At 37.8% G+C, this 22,738-nt stretch overlaps 5 protein-coding genes across 6 annotated transcripts; 3 read left to right on the top strand and 2 right to left on the bottom strand.

The window, feature by feature from the left end:
* Nucleotides 1-738: 738 nt before the first annotated feature.
* LOC121257342 (F-box/kelch-repeat protein At1g67480) lies at nt 739-4,986 on the top strand. 2 transcript variants are annotated; one of them, XM_041158309.1, is made up of 4 exons: nt 739-1,028; nt 2,248-2,316; nt 2,449-3,309; nt 4,155-4,986. In XM_041158309.1, the coding sequence occupies exons 3-4, from the start codon at nt 2,792-2,794 to the stop codon at nt 4,780-4,782; spliced, it is 1,146 nt and encodes a 381-aa protein (XP_041014243.1). In that variant the 5' UTR covers nt 739-1,028; nt 2,248-2,316; nt 2,449-2,791; the 3' UTR covers nt 4,783-4,986. The 2 variants fall into 2 exon arrangements, with proteins under 2 accessions (XP_041014243.1, XP_041014244.1); XM_041158310.1 differs by lacking the exon at nt 739-1,028 and adding an exon at nt 1,435-1,779.
* A 2,610-nt stretch (nt 4,987-7,596) lies between these two features.
* LOC121257341 (nuclear pore complex protein NUP54-like) lies at nt 7,597-10,878 on the top strand. The gene is made up of 9 exons (XM_041158308.1): nt 7,597-8,073; nt 8,163-8,216; nt 8,539-8,598; nt 8,723-8,833; nt 9,203-9,268; nt 9,347-9,433; nt 10,007-10,108; nt 10,187-10,336; nt 10,506-10,878. The coding sequence occupies exons 1-9, from the start codon at nt 7,696-7,698 to the stop codon at nt 10,620-10,622; spliced, it is 1,125 nt and encodes a 374-aa protein (XP_041014242.1). The 5' UTR covers nt 7,597-7,695; the 3' UTR covers nt 10,623-10,878.
* Nucleotides 10,879-11,763: 885 nt separating this feature from the next.
* On the top strand, nt 11,764-12,943 carry LOC121257338. The gene is made up of 2 exons (XM_041158306.1): nt 11,764-12,385; nt 12,467-12,943. The coding sequence occupies exons 1-2, from the start codon at nt 12,086-12,088 to the stop codon at nt 12,638-12,640; spliced, it is 474 nt and encodes a 157-aa protein (XP_041014240.1). The 5' UTR covers nt 11,764-12,085; the 3' UTR covers nt 12,641-12,943.
* Nucleotides 12,931-15,913, bottom strand: LOC121257339 (protein kish-like). Its single transcript, XM_041158307.1, has 5 exons — nt 15,632-15,913; nt 15,007-15,053; nt 14,809-14,915; nt 13,747-13,781; nt 12,931-13,136 (listed from the first exon to the last, which is right to left on the bottom strand). Exons 2-5 carry the CDS (start codon nt 15,007-15,009, stop codon nt 13,069-13,071), a joined length of 213 nt encoding a protein of 70 aa, XP_041014241.1. The 5' UTR covers nt 15,010-15,053; nt 15,632-15,913; the 3' UTR covers nt 12,931-13,068.
* A 2,314-nt stretch (nt 15,914-18,227) lies between these two features.
* On the bottom strand, nt 18,228-21,155 carry LOC121257337 (receptor protein kinase-like protein ZAR1). The gene is made up of 2 exons (XM_041158305.1): nt 19,282-21,155; nt 18,228-19,174 (listed from the first exon to the last, which is right to left on the bottom strand). Exons 1-2 carry the CDS (start codon nt 20,786-20,788, stop codon nt 18,534-18,536), a joined length of 2,148 nt encoding a protein of 715 aa, XP_041014239.1. The 5' UTR covers nt 20,789-21,155; the 3' UTR covers nt 18,228-18,533.
* Nucleotides 21,156-22,738: the final 1,583 nt, after the last annotated feature.

Here is a 22,738-nt window from a genome sequence, read left to right as displayed (position 1 = left end):
TTCCATTTTTTTTTCCTTAATGAGTCATCAAAACTTATCTAATTAGGCCTGGTTAGGATAACAAAAGTCTCTCATCTTGTATGATCTTATCTTATTTTAATATGCAAAAATCATAAATAAAAATATTTTTTAATTTTTAATTTTTAATTATTTATCTGATTATCACCTAATTATTACAATTTTTTTTTATATTTCAAAACAAAATACAAAAAATCAACTTTTTTAAATTCTAAAACAAAAATTATATTAACAAATTATATTATAACAATATTTTAATTTTATAATATTTTTATTCAACTTTTTTTTTCCTAAAATTTCATAAAATCATTTCATTACTATGCACATATTATTTTATTTCATCTCACTATCCGAACGATTCTACTTGTCTTTGGTTTATCATTTGGCAATTTAGTATTTTTATCAAAGTAAATTGTCCCTAACCATTTCCATTAAATAAAAAATAAATAATTTAATTTTCTGAATTAAATGGTATGCACAAAATTAAATATGATTCACTTTGTCCGAAAATATCACGCGAAAAACATTGCATATTTTAAGATCGAATCTATTTCTTTCTTGGAAATTCACACAGAAAACCAACGGCAAAGAAGCGCGATGGCAAAAAATAGTACTGAATCGGACGGTATAAAACGTGCCACACAGAGACCACTCTGTCTGGTAAATTAGACCGTAACTGGAATTATACCTCTAACATTATCCAGTTTCGGTCTAATTTTGAGACACAAAAATATCGTAAAAAGCAAACAAAGGAATTACAATCTCCCTCTATTTCAGGAACACGAGTGCTGGTCTCTTTCCTTGCTGGTTCGAGGGATTATCTCTAACTTTTTTTTAATTTTTTATTTCTCTGGAGTGGTCTCTCTTTGTCATTCTATCCTCCGTTTGCTATTCTGAGTCCTATAAATTCCCATCTAATGCTCGCCACCACCTTCTCAATCCCCCACCCGCCTATGTATCCTCCCGATTCCAACGCTCTCCCTTGATTTCTTTTATCTTCTTTCTTTCTGGTAAGTTTCGTTAACTCGTTACCTCTTCTCTCAGTCTCTCTATTTGACCTCTGTTCTATATTTTGAACTCAAACCCACCGACATTTGTTCTCCGGATTCAGATGCTTCTTTTACGTTCTTCATTTGTTTGGTTTGTTTTCCATATTTTCTATTGGATCGGATTGATTTCAATATATATATTTTAATATCAGATCTTGTATTTGTTTGCTTGTTCTCCCCTGTAGTTGTGGTTCTGGTAAAAATTTATCATGAAGTTTTTATTTTTTTCTGGTTTTGTGCTTGTATGCAAGTTATCAAAAAATAGGTTTTTTTCAACATTAACTCGTCAGTTTGATATTTTTTGGGAATAATTAGGTGGTTGTGCAACTTGTGCTCGCTTTCGATGTCAAACATCTCATTTGCTATTTTAGTTCCCATGCGCTTAAAGTTGCTTAAATGCGCAAAAAACTTAAAAACGACTTTTTCTTTTCCCTGCACCCTTTCTATCCATCCTTCACTTAAACTTATTTGTACTTCCTATCTTATCAACTACTTGCAGACACCTATGTTGTTCAGCTTTAATTCCTCGAATTTATCTTCTGTTTCATTTTTTCATTCTATAAGCAATCGATTGGCCTCGGATCCGGTTATTTATGCTTTTGTTCTGTTATTTTTGGGCTATTATGTTAGATTTGATCTACGTTATGCTTTTTCAACTGGGAAAAAAAGAGACTATAAATAGGTGATAGGATACCCAGTGCGCTACAGTTGTGTAGATCTTTCATCTTTGTGTTTTCATATTCGCCTTTTGGTCTTTTTCTTGGAGCATGGTGGGTGGCTGGGTGGTCTTTGTAGTTTACGCGTGCATAATTCTCTTAACAGAAAAAGAAAAAGTCATTGGATTCATTATCCGTGTCCATTCAGTTGTCTACCCCTTTAAATAAATTAATACGTTCTTGTTTTCGGAGATGGAACGTGATGCCCATAATTTAGCGCATGAAGTTGGAGGAAAAATTTCTCTTTCTTTGTACTTTTTGTTTTCAATTATGGTGTTTTCTAGCGACTAGTAGGCCCGTGTAGGTCCCGCGCTTTGAAAACGATATTAACAACAAATTGGGGAAGTTTGTATTCTAATGTGTGTTTTGGGTAGAATACAGTTAAAGCCGTCTTATCACTTTGTTGTGATGCTCTTAAGCTCGAGTTTTGGTGATATTTGAATCGACTTCTTTTATATGATCAGGTTTCCTGAAATTGAATCAAATGGAGGTCACAGGGGGTTAAGACTTGCTGACTTTTATGGCCTTGTCTGGTATGTGTTTTTCCATCTTCTTTTTACTCTGATTTTCTGTATTGAAGCAGTTGTTTTTATTATTATTATTATTATTACTGCTTTATTCATACTAAAGAATAGGTTGCGATAACTTTTTCCTATGATATGTAGATATTTGGGCAATGTGTGGAGGAAGAGACAACGTTGGTTTAGAAAGTAATGTGCATATAGTAACAGGAAGAAACCACTGTAAGAGCAAAACTTCTGGCATGGAATTTGAATCAGACTGGACAAGACAAGGAAAGTCCTCGGCATTTACTGCTCAAGTGATTCGTTCCACAACATCTTTTATGCCTTGGTCTTGTAGAATCCCAATAGGTGAAGGATATCATGAATTTCTTTAGTTAAACGTCAGGAAACCAAATATATTGAGACATCATTTGGGTGATATAGTTGATTAAGCCCGAGATCATCTATATCTTCCAGGATTCTGTAAAACTGCTCATTTTATACTATGCCAAGATTTATGAGTGGAAAGAAGAGATTTACAGAATCAAATATGTGTATGTACAAGTCTGTCAAGCAAAATATACCTGCTCGTTCGAAAAACAATCCACATTTTTCTTCTCAAGTTGATAGCCCCATTCTACCTGGGCTGCCTGATGATGTGGCAAAGTATTGCCTTGCACTTGTTCCTCGTTCCAACTTCCCAGCTATGGGTGGTGTCTCCAAAAGGTGGAGGTCATTTATTCGAAGCAAAGAATTCATCATTGTGCGGAAATTAGCTGGGGTGCTAGAGGAATGGCTCTATGTATTAACTATGGATTCTGAAGGGAAAGAAAGTCACTGGGAGGTTCTGGATTGTTTAGGCCATAAACACCGGCTTCTGCCACCAATGCCTGGTCCAGTGAAAGCTGGCTTTGGTGTGGTTGTTTTTAATGGAAAGCTTCTTGTCATGGCTGGCTTTTCCATGATTGATGGGATTGCCTCTGCCTCCTCGGATGTTTACCAATATGATTCTTGTCTCAACAGGTTTGTTTTCCATTGCATTTAACGGGATTAATCTATTTAAACTGGATAGGGTTATAGATTCATATCAGTTGTCAAAGTCAGTTGAAGGTTTGTTGTGATTTATGCTGGATATGAAATATATTCTCTATTGTGAGTTGTTTTGAGCTCTTTTTTTTTTTTTTTTTGAAGTACTATAGGCAATTATCTTTCTTTTAAACAGCCCAAACTTGGCAATTTTGTTGGAAAGATTAGCAGATCTGGACTGTTTGATCAACTAATCCATTGCACTAATTATGAAAAAGATTGGTTTTGAATTACTGCCCTGAACATTAAGAACACTTGGAACATAAATGTAGAAGAAAAGGGATGACAACGTAATACTTTTCACAATACTTTACACAACTATATTTTAAAATGACGGATTTTTTTGTAAAATGTCTCATAAAAGTAACATCTCTTTATAAAAATATCCTTATTTTAAAACATAGTTGTAAAATATATTGTGAAAAACTTTGTGTGGGTATCAATACTTGAGTGGTTTATAATTTTTAAGCCATTGAGTAGGGTGGGAGCAAATTTACTACTCTAGTTCAGGTTGGTTTGGTCAGATTTTGTTGTTGCATTATATGAGTTGCAGCTGAATTATATTATTTCGTGTGGGCATTTAGTTATAGGACTTGAGTTGATTTAACATCTGAACCATAAGATGTCGACTGCCATAAATGATATTTTGCTTTTTAATTAAGACCTCTCAAAGGCAAACATTTTATAGAGCCCCCACCCCAATCTTTTCTTTACTTTTTATTTCACTGTCTTTTTTGCTAGCTTTGTGACAATTTTTTTTGTTTTTGTTTGGGTAATTGCAGTTGGAGTAAATTATCAAATATGAATGTGGCTCGGTACGACTTTGCTTGTGCAGAGGTTAATGGTATGGTTTATGTAGTTGGAGGATATGGGATAGACGGTGAGAGTCTATGTAGTGTGGAGGTATACAACCCCGATACTAACAAATGGACCCTGATAGAGAGTCTTCGCCGCCCAAGGTGGGGTTGCTTTGCATGTGGGTTTGAGGGAAAGCTATATGTCATGGGTGGAAGATCAAACTTCACAATTGGGAATTCAAAGTTCGTTGATGTGTACAACCCCGAGAGACACACCTGGTGTGAAATGAAGAATGGTTGTGTCATGGTCACAGCTCACGCTGTGCTGGAAAAGAAACTCTTTTGTATGGAGTGGAAGAACCAGCGGAAACTAGCAATATTCACTCCAGAGGACAATTCATGGAAGATGGTACCAGTTCCATTAACAGGGAGTTCATGTATTGGCTTTCGATTCGGAATACTGAACGGAAAATTACTACTATTCTCTGTCCAGGAGGAACCTGGTTATCGCACTCTACTGTACGACCCAAATGCAGCACCAGGCTCAGAGTGGCAGACTTCCGATATAAAGCCGTCTGGTTTATGCTTCTGCAGTGTGACAATCAAGGCCTAAGAACTGTCTTAGATCGCTGAGGACTTTCTCATAAAGTCTTGAATGTATCTTTTCATTTGCTGCTCTTTTTGCATCGATTTAACTCACGGCGTTTGTCACAATTACCGTTTCAGTTTAATTCTCTTATGTATTCTCTCATGGATGTTGATTTGCAGAACGTCTCATGTGCCCATCGTTTAATGCATGTGTTGTCTGCTCGGACTATTCTCAGTTGCACTGTGTTCATGAACAATTTTTTTGACATATATACTTGCCTTTAATGTGTACCTCTGAGGACATTAGAGCTAAGTTTTCCCATAATGTGTGTAGAAAAAAGAACTAGCAATCCTGATGAGATTGGTAGGCGATTCCTTGCGTTTCAGCCTAAAGAAGCCAGCTGGTCAAGTCAGCCAATTTAAGATGTTGCATCATCCAAATGTTGAAGAGGGTTTACCATTGTCATGGGTGTTGTGTTAGGGACGTCGGTTAAGTGACTAATTATTAGGGGTATGCAAGCTTGCCTTGTCTTTGTGATGGCCAACTTGCTTGCCCTTGAACGTATGATGGCAATGGAGGGTCTTTAGGTTGATGAAGATATGGTGTTTAGTGATGGAATTGATGTTATGATGGGTTTGGATGATCGAAGTGATGATTTGGTGTGTTTGACACAATATAGAACTGCTTGATGGTTGCTTTTGATGTTGGTGTCACTTGGATGATGCTTAGGGTTGGTATGATAAAGTGAAGTTAGGGTTTTGGGTGTGGCTAAGGGGGATCACGAAATTGGGATGAGGTGGCTTAGGGTTAATGTGTAGGATGAGTTGCTAGGATTTGAAAGGAGGATATGGTGGTGATTGAATCTACAATTGTTTCTTAAATTTAGGGATTGGCTAAGGTAAAATGAGAAAGATAGAATTTGGATATGGTAAGAGAATGAAGGTCTTTGGTTGACTTGAGTTATTCTAGGGAATGAGTGATTTTAGAGATTGAGGTTGTATTTGGATGTTGAATTGAGTTGAGATGATAAAATATTGTTAGAATATTATTTTTTAATATTATTATTATTTTAGAATTTGAAAAAGTTGAATTGTTTATTATATTTTGTGTTGGGATTTAAAAAAATTGTAATGATGAGTTGAGATGAATTTATGTTCCAAACGAAGCCTGAATGGTTTTAGGGGTTGAGTGGTTCAAGAGATTGAGTGATTTTAGGGATGAAGTGATTTTATGGATTGGATTTAGAGGATGAGATAAGAATTCCAAAAATGTAGGAATTACCTTGTGGGACTCTAGGGTTTTGGCTAGAGTTTAGCTGGATGAAGGGATGCTAGGGTTAGGATTCTTAAAGTTTAGGAAATCGTTATGGAATGCTAGGGTTTTCAACTAAGGCAAGATATGTGTATAGAATGATGGAGGCAAAAAGAATTTTAGCCATGACAATTTGTGGAATGTATAGAAAGTGGATTTGGTCTTTGATGACAAATGAAAGATGAAGAATTTATTTTTGGTGTTTATGGATATTTGAGAAATCAAAAGATATGAAGAATAAGGCTTATGATATGTTTGATCTGCGAGAAAATATGTGAACATTCAAGAAAATAAATGAATAACAATGGATGATATGAATATTGGCTAGAGAATGGAAAATATGCAAGAGATGGATAATTGAATCACCACCTCTTGACGAATTGCAAAGTGATGAAACAAAAATAGATAAATGGACAATACCTATTCAAGAATTGCAAGGTGTTAATAATCTCCTTGAGATTCATGAATTGCACCCAAATAGTCCAAGCGAAAAAGCACCGAAATGATCTCAAGAACATAACTCAAACCTTCTACAAAGAAAATATGCCAAAATATGTAAAATAAAATGTCTAAGGTCATATTTAAAGCAATAACATAAGTGGAAAAATCCTAAAATGTCCTATTGTAAAATAGGTCTTGAGTGGGCCCCATAATGGCCCGTGTCATATGTTGGCTTGATGGCCTAGGCTAGCCCATGCTATGGGCATGGCTGACATGACTGGCATGACTGCTGGCGTGTGGCTGGCATGGCCCAGGCATGGCCTGAGCACTGGGATGACCTAGGCAAAGGGCATAAGCATTGGGGGGGGGGGTTGCTGCTGCATGGGCACGCTGGCATGGCCTAGGCAAGGTGCCTGGACGCTGGGTGTGCGCGCTGGGCTCATGCTGCGCACGTTGCTGGCATGGTCATTAGCCTCAATGAACGTCTTGTGCTTGTCATGGCATGCCTGTGGGCTTGTCATGGCAGGGACCATGACATGCTTGTGGGCTTGCTATGGGACTGTCAAGGCATGCTAGCGATAGTGTTGAGGCCTGTGGAGCTGTCGGGGCATGTCAGCAACAGTGTTGAGGCATAGGTCGTGGGGCTGTCCAGCTTTGTCAATAACAGTGTCAAGGCATCAACCTTGGGCTCTTCAAGGCTTGTCATGATATGATTTGCAGGTTGGCCGTGGGCCACAAAATATGGGGTTCTGACATGTTGACTAATGTATTCGAGTTTACATGTACATGATGTCGAGGGGACGAGACTTTGGGCCTGTTTGGAGTTGGGGTGAGAGTATTAAAAAATGTTTAAATGATTTTAAAAGTCTTTTAATGAAAAAATTAAGTTATTTGAGTGTATATTTTAAAGTATTTTTTAATCTTAAATAAGTTAAAAATATATATTAGAGGAAACAAAATTATTTTGATACTTTTTGTCAAAGGTGATTTTGTGAATGATGTAAAACTGAATAATGTAAAACGATTTAAAAAAGACTGTCGCGAAAATATCAATATTTTAAAAATTATACATACTAGAAAAATGAAAGTGCCACAAGTTAGGAAAAAGGTCGGGCGATCTAATGGCGCACTCCGCTTAACTTTCCAATTTCCCCTCTTTCCGCTCTCTAAACAACAACAATAACAATGTTCGGAGCTCAAGCTTCCTCCTCCGCCTTCGGCACCCCCTCTTCAACCCCAGCCTTCGGCACTCCCTCTACGACCCTTGCTTTTGGTACTCCGTCTTCGACTCCGGCATTTGGAACTCCCTCTTCGGCACCGTCTTTCGCCACTGGATTCGGTTCCTCTCTCTTCGCCACCCCGTTCTCTTCTCAGCCCCAGCAGCAACAACAGCAACAACAGCAACTCACTCCGTTGTTTCAGCAACCGACTTCTACGGGTTTCGGGTTCCAAACGCCAGCGTTCTCTACGCCGCAACCCTCTCCTTTCCCCAATGCGCAACTGACTACTCAGATGGCTCCCGTGACCCCTCTCCCTTTCTCTCTCGCCGATCGAGATATTCAAGTAGGGCTATTTTTCTTTGACAAAACCCTAATGGCTTTTGCTTAATCTGCAGTTGTTGATTTTTCTTTCTTTTCCTGTGTGTTTTTTAGGCAATTGTCGATGCTTATAAGAGCGAGCCTGGAAACCCTAAATATGCTTTTAAGGTTCGTATTGTTGTCCTTTTCTCTCTTTCAGTTTACGAATGCATTGGATTCCCACTCATGAAGTAAGAAATCCGCTTGCTTTTTTTTTTTTTTTTTTTTTTCAAAGGAAAATCTTGAAAGAATGAAATTTTCCTTAAAAAAAAGGAAAGCAGAATTTTGAAAAAACAAGTTATTGGTGTGTTGTTTCTGTTATGTTTTTCGAGTGAAATGTGTTACTCAAATAATGACCGGTAAATTTCCATGACATTCTCTGAGCAATGGAATTGAGAATTAGGGTTTTGGAGTTTTATGTCATGTGTTGATGGCGGCATTGGTTTCGCAGCATTTGTTGTTCAGCGTGACAGATCCGCAGTTTAAGGTGAAGCCTGCTGGTGTATCAGATGTGAGCTATTTTCTTTCGTTATTTTTCTGATTCCTTTCACTTTAATGAAATTTGTATCGGTAGCTTCAAATATTTCTGTTTTTATTTTTTTGGGCTGAGTCTGGAGGATAGTTTGCATTACCAGATTATGTGGGCAGAGGCTATGGGGAAACTGGAGGGTATGGAAAGTGCTGACAGGGAACGCCTGTGGCCTCAGCTTGTTCAGGGTTTTAAGGATCTTTCACAGCGTCTTAAGGTAATATCTGTTATAAGTTTGGGAAAAAAATATTCCAGTTGTGTATAATTGATGGCAATGAATGATTTCAATAACTATATACATGAATTGGTAACTTAGAATATAGCTAGATGAAGGGATAAAACTTAGGAATTTAGTGAAGGCTACCCAGCTGTGGCAAAGAGATTATTTATGTTGTTGCAGTTACATTGCTGCTGTTGGTTCTATGGTTGCACTTCCGAGGATAATTGGTTATTTCAGGAAACCGTATCATTTTAGTAGATTATGTTCTCTTTCCTTTCCTTATAAAAAAAAAAAAAAATGTTCTCTTTCCTTTTATTCGGCTTTTGGGACCAGCCAATGTACCATTTTAATCTGGACTTGATGCAGCTCCAAGATGAAGTCATTGTTTCGGATGCTGAGAGATTGCGAATTACTCAAAGCAATGTGAAGATGGTACTCTCTCTCTCTCTCTCTCTCCCCCCCTCTCTCTCCTTATAGATTTGGCATTTACATATTGAACAATCTCTGCAGCTTCAAAGACATTTTCAAGCTGACACTCTTCCTCGGATCGAAAGAATGAGACAGAAAGAGCAAGCTCTTCAAAGGCGTCTTTTAAGGGTGAGGACAAGTTATGCTTTGTTTGATGAGCTGTGGTAACTGTGTAATATGATTTAATTGCATCAGAAAATCAATTTGAATGGTATGGCATTGCTTGTTTTCATCATGATGATGAATGGTTGAGAGCAGAAATGCTGTTGGTTGAATGGCTGAAGCTGGGCCAGTCATAGCTGATAGGACATACTGGACATTTTTTAGCTTGGGTCAGCCATGGCTGATAGGACACACTGGTCATTTTTTGTTTTAAATTTGATTTCTATTGACTATCTAATCATTTTGACTCTCTCTCTCTCTCTCATCAAACTTCCTTTGGTATGCCTAAGGCCCGGTTTGGATACAAAAGTCCCCCTAACTCATCTCAACTAATCATTACAATTTTCTCAAATTTTTACACAAAATATAATAAACAATTCAACTTTTTCAAATCCCAAAACAATAATAATATTAAAAAATAATATTCTAACAATATTTTATTTTATTTTTGGTAAGGAATATTCTAACAATATTTTATTCAACTTTCAACTTTCATCTCATTCATTTTATCTCAACTAACTATCCAAACCTCCCCTAAAGGTAATGAGAATAGTGGAGGCATTGGAGGGTAAGGGTTTCAGATTACCGTTAACGAAAGGGGAAGCTGAATTGGCCGAGAAGTTAGCTGCAATAACTAGACAGGTAGATGTTTCATTTTGAAGGTTGCTAATCTTATGCTGTTATCAGAAGATGGTACTGACAAAATAGACAATCTTTCAGTTGAAAGGATCTGGAGCAGAACTTTCTAGGAGGGTACAAAACCTGCTCACTTTGTCTCGTGTTCAAGCAAATGGCATTGGGGCTGGCAGTTCTATTTATCTTCCAGGATCGACCAAAATAGATGAACAGAGTCTTGCTGATATGCAGGAGGTGAGAGTAAACCAAATTTGAAACTTTTTTTTTTCTTTCTTTTGACTTGTATTTTTTTAAGAGTTGTGAATCTTGGATTCTTGGTAACGGTAAATGTATGATGTCATTTCTGAAAACATATGGTTGCATGCACGGTGTTCACGTCATTATTCTCATTTTTGTGGGTCAGGTCTTACAACAGCAGACGGAGGCCATTGCTAGGCTTGGAAATGTTTTGAAGCGAGATATCAGGGACATGGAGATCATAATGGCCGAAGACACACAACGGACAGAATTTATGAGCTAAATAAGCGTAAGATGCCCAAGGCACTGGTGAATTTATTTACTATGATGTTTACAATCTGTTGGCGAGTTTTTGCATGAGGTAACTTGAAAAGTCACTAACGGCTGATGTAAGTCTCAACCCCCCAACCTTTTCATTTGGGACTCTTTATTGATTGGAAAGCATTTGAACCTGTTGTCTTAAATTTAAATGCTAAGTTTAAATGTGTAACCATTGGAGGAATATATAGATATGCTAACATATTTAGTTAGTTGTGATATGTTCCTTTCATTGAGTAGATAGACTGAAGATCATTATACAATAAAGGAGAACAAAAACCTAGAGTTGGTAAAATAATTGAAGGAACCCCGAAAAGAAAAAAGAAAAAAAGGAACATCTTTAACGAGACCAACTGATTTTATCATAGAAGAGACGAATGTGGCTCTTTGATACCAACTACCTTATCCTTTTATAGTAATATTTTTGCCCAGATTTTGACATATTTGGTCACTTGATTGTTCTATATCAATATGTATAACCATGGATAACAAAACTTAGAATGAAAGGTAGAATTCCAAATTTATTTATACGGCATCCAGTTAATAATGCAGCCTCTATTTTATATGAACTATGAAGTGCTACTGTTTGTGTGTGTGTTTCGTTTTCATTCTTGGGTGGAGAGATGTGTGACAGGGAGTCGAGCTCTCACTGAAGAGAGGAATCCAAGCTACAGCCAATAGCCACGAGACTAACCAGAACAAAAGTACATTGAACCTTGGATGACACTATGACCAGAGTTATGGGACACATACATAGTTTATTGCTTCGAAACATTGTAACATTAACTATAAAAAAAACTCTTTACACCCTCATCTAATAGTTATAACCATTAAAAGATTGACGTTCGGTCTTGATTTGTCGAATTACAATGGAAGATGTAAAGTATCATTTTTTTCGTAGTTTTAAGTGTGTAATCAATTACCAGAACTAATTTGTGGAGAAAAAATTTAAAAAGTCCACAATTAAAAGGAGCAAAAGGTAACTATCTAGGTTTGAAACGACAATTGCCTACACTTAAACAATTAGGAGGAGAATCTGAGGAGCATATCATTACTTAATAAACACGAATCAAACACATACGGACTTGATTTTAACAAAAAAAATCATACACGTCTTCCAATGTTGGAAGTGTTAAACACTGGCAAAGATGAAATCATGAGCCTGATGATGATGCCACGACAACTCAAGTATGGAAGATCTACCAATCATGAAGTAATCGGATCCGTTAGAATACATAAACCATGCTCAGTCCACCCATATGCTAATAGCTACGTTGGTTCATTATCAAATAAAGCATATCCATTTGGATCGGAAAGCCAATTACAAGAGTCTTGCCAAACTTCCTAGCTCCTCACGCTCTTACCTCTCGTTATATACAAACCCCACCACCTTTGTTCAGCATTCAGTACAGTAGTATCTTTTCTAGTATGGATTGGAAAGGCAAACAAGGTGATGGAATGAGAACAATAAGCTTTCGATATGAAAACTACACTAACAGAAGGGCGTTCTTGAGAAGTTATCCTCTTCAATGGGGAGCGGATGATAAATCCAACGGAGATATGGTGAGGGTCGCTGATCAGCATGATCAAGAGAGACCCACGAAGAAGATTATCCAAGATGAGTGCAAGAAAGAAGATGTGCAGAAGGCTGTCGATGGGCACAATCAAAGGAGACCAGTGAAGAAGATTATTCAAGATGACAAATATATCGAAGAGGATGTGGGGAAGGTTGTAGATGGGCGCAATCAAAGGAGACCAATAAAGAAGATTATCCAAGATGACAAATATAACATAGAGGGTCAGGGGAAGGTTGTCGATGGGCGGAATCAAATGAGACCCGTGAAGAAGATTATCCTCACTGTTTTGCACTGGGGTGGAGACAAAGTTTTGTTCTTTAGGAGATTCAAACATAAGCTAGCACTTTATGCCATTGCATGTGTCCCTGCTGGCCTTAAGACCCCCAACGCCCTACTTTCAGCTTGATCTCCTCCTTTTTCTTCCCATCTTCTTCCAACATATATGGGTTGCTATCGTACAAAAAGGCATTGCCAATAAATGTTTCATGTAGTATTCAAATTGGATTTCCAACCTAACAGGCCTGTTTCAATAAAATATGATAATGCAACAAAAGGCTCTGCCCTCGGCACGTGATACTTGTTCTATCATAACCATTACCATGACAGGAATTTTTACAACTAATGATGGAATATAGGCAATGAATGGTTACATCATCAATAAAAAATTTAAAAAAAAAAAAAAATCCAGAGAACGAGGAGAAAAAAATGCCAACTAGATGAAGCAGTATTCTCTTCACACAAATCCTTTGGTATCAAATTTGGATAGATTTTCCATATGAAAAAAGTAAAAGAAAACACAGATGAAGCTTACATCTGAATACAATAAGATGTAGCTCAGAAGAAGATGATTGACACACCCATGGTAAAGCATCCAACAGCCACCCATGGGCTCAAGCGCTCACCTAATTCAGAAAACCAGACAAGGAATTGTTAGCCTCTCAGATTCCAAAGCATGAAGAGCAAAGAATTAGAAGTTGGAACGTTGCTATGTCCACAGAAGATTTTTACCGAAATCCTTTACCGAACACTACAAATATTTTTTTTATTTTTTTTATCTTTTCTTTCACTATTTGTTTAAACTATTTAAATATTTTTTTTAAAAAAAATACATTCATTTAAAAATACTTACTTAACCATTAAGTAAAAAAAATTTCGGTAGACATGTTCTATGGGCATAGTGTTTTCCTTAGAAGTTCATGGCATTCTAAATGCAAGGGCTGCTTGACTTTCAATTCCTCTGACTGCATGTCTAAGAGTTCAAATGTCAGAGACGCTGGACATCAATCAATGGGCAATCTGAAGTTCTGCAGACCCTTTGGTAATAATACTACAAGTTGTCTTGCAAAGTCAACGATCATAATTTATAAATTATCAACCACACCATCCAAAAGGAAAAAAAAAAAAATGAAAAGCAAGAAGTCCCCAAGAAGAGAAATCAAAAGAATGAAGTGAAACAGGAAAACATGGACTACTGTGGATAGATGATGGTACAACATCTAAATAAAGGCCCACCTATTCTAGCTGCCTTCCAAAAGAAACCACGAAACCTGTCAGATAAGCATATTTTAGTCATTAGGGCCAATTGTAATCACTAAAGACAATCAACTGTTGACCCAAAAAAAAATGGATAACTGTGCCAATCAATCTTTTAATAATACAAAACTGTGCTTAACATGGATAACTCAAATAGATAATAGGCTCGACATAAAAACGTTTGGAAAGAAAAAACAATGAAAATTGACATTAAAAAGACAACTACTAATTGAGCTCAGACAATTTGAAGTAACCAGCCGTAATTAGAGCTAGAATGGGGGATGGAGGGAGACAACGTCTAATCTGTCTACGAAACATCTCTGCAGGTTGTCTGGTGACCATCACAACAGACAACTCCGATAAAATTTCACTCTATAAAAGAACATATTTGTCATCTTCAGAAAATGTGTTTATAAGCGATTCAGAGAATTATGAAGTCAATAGAAGATGGTACAGGTTGACATTGTCATATCATCTACAACAAGGGTCTAAAATGTTCTCCACAATAGTCAGAAGGACCTCATCCATCAATGTACCATGTGTGGAGCTAAAAGAACTCAGCCTAGGGTAGCCTGGCTCTAAGAAAATCTTCTAAGTAGTGGGTATACAGAGTTGGTTTCCATTGTAGGGTCCGGGATCGTGTTATGGTACACAAAAATTCTTCAGTGTGACGTGAGGCACACCCATTTTGCCATTCAAAGTATGCTCTCTGACGATTCTTTTTGTTGAATGTTAAGCTTAATTGGGAAGTTAACCCTTTAACTATATAACAGGCTAACTACTAGAAGCCTAGAATAGAAAGCATGTTTACTGCAAAAGCTTCAAAGATGCAATCAAATCACTCTCCCATGAATTTCTGTGACATTATCACTCTCACAGGAAGTTCTTTGACATTACAAATCTTGCTAGAGAAGAAGAAGAATGGTAGAGTATGAATCAGTGCAACAATCTCAAAACCAAAAAAACTATAATAATGATCTATTGACCATACACAACAATCAGGGAAACAAAATCTCAATAAGAATAACAGAGAGAACATACCCCGTTCTCTGTTCAAGGATCGCTGGAAAATGCATCTTCAAATAAGTACAGGCACAGATTCCCAGCAGCACTACTGTTAAAAACGCATGGAAGTTGAAGAGTGCAGACTGGAAACGAGCAATAACAATGTCAATACTGCATCAATTTCAAAAATAAATCGGAAGAACAATTCAAGAACTAAACTCAAAATGGCTTTACCATCTCAGGCTGTCCTTAAACTCCAAAATTTATTTCCTTCCTCCACACTACAAAAATAATAATAAGATATAATGAGTGCCAGAGGTCACACAAGTTGACACACATGAGCAAACACACGAATACCGAGCAGCAGAAGTGATGCCTCGGGAGCCTTATGGTGCTAATTAAATACCTAACGTCCATGACACGATATCAAGTAATTCATGAATTTACTAACCTTTAACCAAATCTATGCATTGAACTTAGGCAGACTAAGTATCTTTTATTCCTTTTGATTTCTTTTCTAATTGGAAACAGAGAAAGTAGCTTTTACCTCTAATGGCATGTCCAAATAGTGATATGATTTTGAGTATTAAGCTTCAATTAACGCTCTTTTCTCACGATCCCAATAGAGGGTAAAAACTACAAACCGTGACTTATTAAACGAAAAAAACAACTAAAAATCCTAACAAAAATACTTTCTCATACCGCATCTTATCCTATATGAGTAATAAAAAATTTAGGAACCAAACAGGACGATTTAAACCCAAACCCTGATTTGAATTTCTTAGTGTCAGTCACACAACACCTCATTATCACAAACAAAATTAATAACACAAGCCAAGCGAAAGGGGGAAAACTTTACCTTACACGGAAAGACGAGAAAGGAAACAAAAGGGCGCGCCTGAGAGCAACGGATCCAAGAATTACCGGAGCTCAGCTCGGCAGAGAGTGGAAGGCTTTACCAAATGACGAGCAGTACTTTTTCAAGTGGTAACGAGGAGAAGATAAAAAAAGAGAAAAAGGACTGCTCCGAGAAATAAATCTGCTACGGTGCGTCACGCAGCAAGTGGAGGAGCGCCACGTCATGCGTTTCAGTAACTTTTCTCGTTGGACGTAGGGGTGGGTGGCGGGGGACGACCCGCTGGCTCATGCGGGGGCGGTCCCCCCCGCCCTGCAGTGGAAATGGGTGCTGGGCGGGCCCCGAGGCGGGCAACCCTGCCAGCGGGGCTGGGCTTAGGCCCAACCCAATATATATAATTATATGTATAATTTTGATAATGAAATTATTATTTTTTTAATAAGTCGTTTCGGAAGTTTAATTTAACCATAGGGCAACGCTACTTGCCGCCTAGCCTTTACCGCTCAGCTCTTTGGTTTTTTATTTTTTTTATGCTTTTTTCTTTTCACATTTTTTAATATTTTTTAAAAATAAAAAAATATATCATTACACTTAAAATCACTAAATAAAAAAAAAAAAAGTTTGACCAACGATCAACTAGGGCGGTACAATCAATATTTTGAATACCGTACCGGACGCCGTACCGATCAAGGCACTGGAACGAAATATTTCGATACCGGTATCGTTTCGAGATAGAGTATAACGTTTCGGGATAGTCGATATATGAATAAATTATATATATAAAAATTATATTCTAAAATAATAGTCTATATATAAATAAATTATATATAAATACATATATATATAAATTATAAATAGTCTAGTCTGAATTGGGGGTTAAAAAATAAGCTTGTAGTTTGAAAAAACGAAAAAAAAAAACACAGGCCGAAATATTGGCCGATACCAGCCGGTATGGAACAGGTATAATACTTGTACCGGCCGGACGGCCGAAACGAAAAATTTCGGCCGTACCGGTCAGTACGGTACGAAATTTAAAAAGCTGGGTACAATTGTGAGGGCAAAATAGTGTTTTCCTTAACCATATCCCTCGAGTCTCTTCCATGTTTCATCCCTTCCCGAGTGGCTCACTGGCTCTCAATCTCACCGCAGCTCACGACGCCGTCTCTCTTTTGATCCTCGCCACAATGTCATCTCTCCTTCTCAGGCTCTCTCCTTCTGTGAGTCTAAGATATCTCTTTCATCATTGTGAAATTATTGTGCTCTTGTAGATTTTTTATTGTATTTCATTATATTTTTTTTGTGAATTTTGTGCATAATAGCATGTGAGTGCGTGGTGGATGGGGGGATGGAGCAAAGGTCCGGCCCGCCCCGTCCCCATTGTGCGGGAATGGATTCCGGAGAAAGAAATCCAATCCTACACCCATGCAGAAAGGGGGGAAGGGGCACCCCTAGTTGGACGGGTGAAACTTAAAAAGATTGACGAGTGATAACCTTTATGTAACAATAAAAGAGAAGTGCCATGAAAATTCACATCTATAAAATTATAAAACATATAAAATAAATATTAATGTGTCATGTCAAATTATATTATTGTATAAATTTAATCTTAAAAAAATCATGTACTACATATATAGTATTTTAAATATTTTATTGTGTAAAATATAAAAATATTTAAACTTTTTTCACTTTACATTCTGTATAAGTTACTTAAAATATGTCTCGTTAAGATATACTGATGATTATAAAATTTAAAACAATAAATAAAATTTGCTCTCAAACTATGTTGGTCATTATATTTCTAATAAAAGTGATTAAATTTTTAGGTAAAATGATTCAAAAACTTCATATTATATGCTAATTGGATACTATAAGTTCAAATGAAATGAAGATGGTGGTTACATAATCTCATATGAAATGAAGGAGATTATTTTTAGCTTATCAAGCACCCAAGAGAGGATGAGTCAATAATAAAATTATCGTAAATATTTACCATTATGATTTGTTTTCCAAGTCTAAATATTTAAATAAATGATTATGAAGAGAATATAATAACGTGGATTGCTTTGCTTGTTTCGAAAATTATATATGTAATAAGTTATTATTGTTATTATTATTCTACCTTTGCAAACTAACATTCTTAGACTGTTCCATTTAAAAAAAAAAAAAAAACATTCTTAGACTGTGTTTGGTTGGCAAATCTACCTCAATCCATTTCAAAACATTCATTGATAGGACGTACTACTTTTTGAACTTTTCATAAAAAATCTCAACATACTTTATACATTTAAACACAAATTTTAATATGTTTACATTTAAACACGTCTCAATAAGATCTACAAAATACTATTATTCATAGATCAATTTAGATAATTTGAAATCACATCAACATCCAAGCGTAGTTTTAATGTCTTATATGTGACGTGTGAATAAGAAATTTAATATAGTCAACTAGATATGTTGCAAAATTCTGAATTTCACCACAATTTTGATAAAACTCACCTGATATTGGTACTGATTAAGAATTATTTATTTCGAAGAAAATATTGTTCAATTATGAAATATATACATAATAAAGAGAAGTGTAACCGTTATAAAAGGATTTTATAAAAATAAAATCATAAATTGATATGGGTTCATGTAACATGTTATATCAATTTATTTTTATAAAATCTCTTTATAATTAAATAGATCTCACATGCAAATAGATCTCACAACATTTAAGGTTTCCACGAATAATGTTGGCCTCAACGTTAAATATGGTGGGATCTAGGATTCTAAACATTACAACTATCTCTTCTTAATTACAAAAAATATATATATATATATATATATTATTTGGCAAGAACAATAATGGATATTGATAGCAATGAGTCAATGGGCTTGCATAAGGTCTGGATCACTTGCTTCACGTTCCGATCCTGCCAATATTTTCCGACACGTTTTTCATTCGAGGCCGAACCTCGGGGTCTGCATCTGTGCAAGCGTGCGCCACATGGAACAGTGCAAGCACCTCTTTAGTGGCATGAACTGCTTGTAGCAACATTGGGTCTACAATGTCTGAGAGCGGCTTTCCTTCTTCGAATCCCTTCCTCGACAACCTCACCAAATCCGGGACTTCCACTGAAGTCGAAGTGGTAGGAGAAATCTCTGCCGACTTCCCGGTAAGTAGTTCTAGCAACACAACTCCAAAAGAAAACACGTCCCATTTCTGGGTGGGTCTGTTGCCGGGGATGCGTGCCTCGGGGGCTCTGTAGCTGTGGACACGCTCGGTTTGGACGGACTTCTGGTAAGGCAGAGCACCGCCGATGAAGCCACCCGATGAAGAGGGATTGTTGATGCCGGCGACGCTGATCAATCGGTTGAGGCCAAAATCAGAAATGTAGGATTGGAATTCGTTGTCGAGTAGGATGTTAGATGGTTTGATGTCACCATGCACAAACTTTCTTGGACTGCATTCATGGAGGTAGGCCAAGCCCCGGGCTGCTCCCTTTGCAATCTTCAGCCTGGTAGACCATGACAGGCTCGTTGAAGGCTTACCATTTCTCCCTAGAACAACACAACTTTTATTATGCAAGCAAGCAAACAAACAAAGGTGCCAGAGGCCAAAAGGCATAGGATTTGAAGAATTTGAAAAGACAGGCTCCGACACTCACCGCGAAGAGCAGAAGCCAGGTTGCCATTGGAGATGAAATCGCTTATCAGAAGCTTCTCGTCGGGAGCCCAATAATAAGCTCTCAACCTCACAATGTTGGGGTGCTTGATTTTCCCAATGGTCTGTACCTCCGCCACAAACTCCTTGTACCTTTGCTGGTCGCCTCCCTCTCCCAGCCTCCGCACCGCCACTGGGATCCCATTCCCCAGCACCACCTTGTATACTATCCCAAACCCGCTCTTCCCGAGCACGTACGCCGACGCCCTCAACAGCTCGTCTAGCTCGAACGTGAACCTTTTGTCAATCGCTACCAGCTCTCCTCCTTCCCCTCCCTCTACTTTCTCTCCGTCCTCGATTTCAGAATCCTCGTCTTTGAAGCCTTTGGCGCACACGCAAGTACAAGCACATAACCGCGTTTTCTGGTTTCCTCCGAGTTTGCTTTTCCCTGTGCAGCTACAACCATTTGAGTTGCCTTTCTTTTTCCAGTATACGAAAACGATTACTACGCCGAGGACTGCAACTCCAGCTGCGTCACCTAAGGATACCAGTAAGATCAAACCGGGTCTTAGACCTTTTCTTGTTCTATTTTCAGCTTTCGGGGCCCATTTTGGACTCTCAGCCTCGGAATCGGGACACTTTTTTTGCAGAGGAAACCCACAGAGCAGAGGATTCTCGAGGAACGCGGTGGGTCCCTGGTTCGCGAACGACCCCGTTTGAGGTATTTCGCCGCTGAAATTATTGTTTCGGAGATCGAAACTCACTGTCACAGCTAAATTCCCAAGCGATTCTGGGAGTTTGCCCGACAGATGATTGACCGAGAGATTCAGCGTGCCGGAGAGAGAGCTAAGATTGCCGATATCTTCCGGAATCGATCCGTTGAGATCGTTCTCCGAGAGATCGATTTGGATCAGGTACTGCATTTCCGTCCAAATTCCCGTCGGAATCTCTCCAGAGAACTTATTCCTCGCGAGAATCAGCCGCTGCAACTGCTTGCAATTCTTTAGATCATTGGGGATTGGTCCGGAGAGGGAATTGTTTGAAAGATCGAGGTTTTGGAGCCCGGAGAGGTTGCAGATAGACGGTGGAAGGGAACCGGAGAGATTGTTACCGTAAAGGAAGATACTGTACAGCGAGGTGGCGTTGAAGAGCTGGGAAGGTAAGGAGCCATAGAAGTTGTTGTTGTGGAGGTTGAGTCGCCGGAGATAGGCCAGGGTACCGAGCTCAGACGGAATATACCCCCTCAGATTCCTCCCTACAATGGAAATCCCAACGACGCGTGGATCGCTGAACCCCGAGACATTCATGCAGGAAATGCCGGTCCAACGGCACGGCGTAGTGTCGTTCTCGTTCCAGTCGGAGAAAGCTTCATAGCCGCCCGACGGCTGATCCACGGCAGATTTAAGAGAGAGCAACGACAGGCCATCCGGGGAGAGACAGAGAGAGAGCTTTATCAAGACTACGAAATGAAGAACGGCAAAGAAGAAAGGAAGACTGTTCCTGCCATTCATTATGATGGGAACTGGGAACTCCAGAAATGGTTTGGGTAAGAATCCAGCTAGCAATTGGCTGGGAAGACGAAGGATTGAGATGAGGGAGAAGACGGGATGGTATTCGTGGGGATTGGTTGAGTTGGTGCAGTATTTATGAGAAAGAGAATATGGAAAGGGACGAGCTTTTTCACTGCTGAGGAAAAGAGTGGGGAAGTAGAAGAGAAGCAATTGAAGTGGATATATTTATTAAAAACAGTATCAGTCTGTTTGTTCGGTCCTGTTATTGTCTTATTAAGTTATGATGGTGATGCAATGTGTCCAGCAAGAGTCTCTTCCGCTCGCGCTTAGACTTTGGATTTTGGAATCAAATGGACTTCAACTACTTTTGTTCCAAGGATGATGTTCTTGGCTGGCAACTTCAATCCTATATGCAGTCTTTTCTAGGACCCTTTATAAATGGAAAGAACATAAAATATTTTACATATAAACTACTTTGGATGCTGGTTTTTTTACGCTGCGTTTGTAGAGATCAGCTCAGTTGATTTGAGTTTAATTTTTTTTGAATAGTAATGAGTGAAATAGTAAAAAAAATTATATAGAGTCTATTTAAATTGAATTTAAAGTGTGTTTGAATGTTAAGATAAGTTTAATACTTTTTATAAAAAATTAAAAAATATTGTGGGTCTCACGTATAAAGATATTTTAAGTTAAAAAAAGTTGTGGATCTCACGTATAAGAAGATTTTAAGTTGAAATGAATTTAGTAATTTGAGAGTTACATGTTTAGATGTTAGACTCGGTTTAAAGTTAGATTGAATTTAGTTGAGTTTGAGAATCTAATGCAGTAAATAGTACTTATAAAACTATTTAAAAATATAACATATTGATAAATAATAATCTTAATATTATGTATAATCTTAGAATAGTAATTATACTCTTAGGCCACTTAAGTCTCCAACACCACACACCACTTGAGCTGAGTAGGCTTTTATTTATTTATTTATTTTAAATAATTCTTTAGACTACTCTTTAAATTTTCCACATTCTTTCCGAATCTTCCATTCGAATTTCTCCTCTCACGTTCTCTCTCTACGCTTCTTTCTCTGCTCTCTCCCTCCCTGTCGAAGCCCAACCAAATAACACATGGACCTTTTTCTTGCATGACTTAAGATGTCAAAAACAAGCAATAGTTAAACATGAAAAACAATTATTTATTTTCATTGTTGTGCAAGGTTTCGCGTAACAGTTGATTATTTAAAGAAATTTTTATTCCCATTAAAAACAAAGCAGCAAGATGAGAATTCCACACCATATCCAAAGAACACCGTTTTCATGAACTACAACAAACCCTTCTTTGTCGGACTCTCTCTTTTATTCATTCAAAGATCTAGAGGAAGAGATAAGGTATTCTCACAAATGTTGGCTATCTCCAAGACTTTGTTGTTGATGACTCTCATGGCCATTATTCTCTCATTGGTCGGTACAGCTCAAGTCCAAACTGTTGAAGCCCCAGCATCTAGCCCCACCTCTGCTGCCCTCTCCACCTCCCCGTTCTTGAGGTGGGATTTACTCTGCTCCGTCGTGACTCTTGTCTTTGGATCTACGCGCATGGTCTAAGAGTCTCTCTCTCTCTCTCTCTCTCTCTCTCTGAGCACGTCATTCTCTTTGTGGACTGTTTCATGGCATGGATGGATCGTATAGGGTGGATTGAGATTTTATGCTTTAGAGTTTGTTGTTTTACGTTTTTTTAGGGATGAGAGTGGTTCTTTTGGAGTTGCCTTCAAAGTTTTCACCTTTCAGAGAAAATATCCATATGCAGAAGCTCAAAAACAGAGGAAAAATTACAAAACACAAATAAGCTTTTTTTCTTTTCAATGCCATTGAATTGAGACTTACTATGAGCAGAGGCTCACAGATAGTAAAGCCTGCTTATTTATCTATTCCCACTACTTTATTTTAAGTAAAAAGC

The sequence above is a fragment of the Juglans microcarpa x Juglans regia genome, chromosome 3S (assembly GCF_004785595.1).
Source record: "Juglans microcarpa x Juglans regia isolate MS1-56 chromosome 3S, Jm3101_v1.0, whole genome shotgun sequence".
Classification (NCBI taxonomy): Eukaryota; Viridiplantae; Streptophyta; class Magnoliopsida; order Fagales; family Juglandaceae; genus Juglans; species Juglans microcarpa x Juglans regia.
This window is presented reverse-complemented; position numbering and strand designations above follow the sequence as displayed.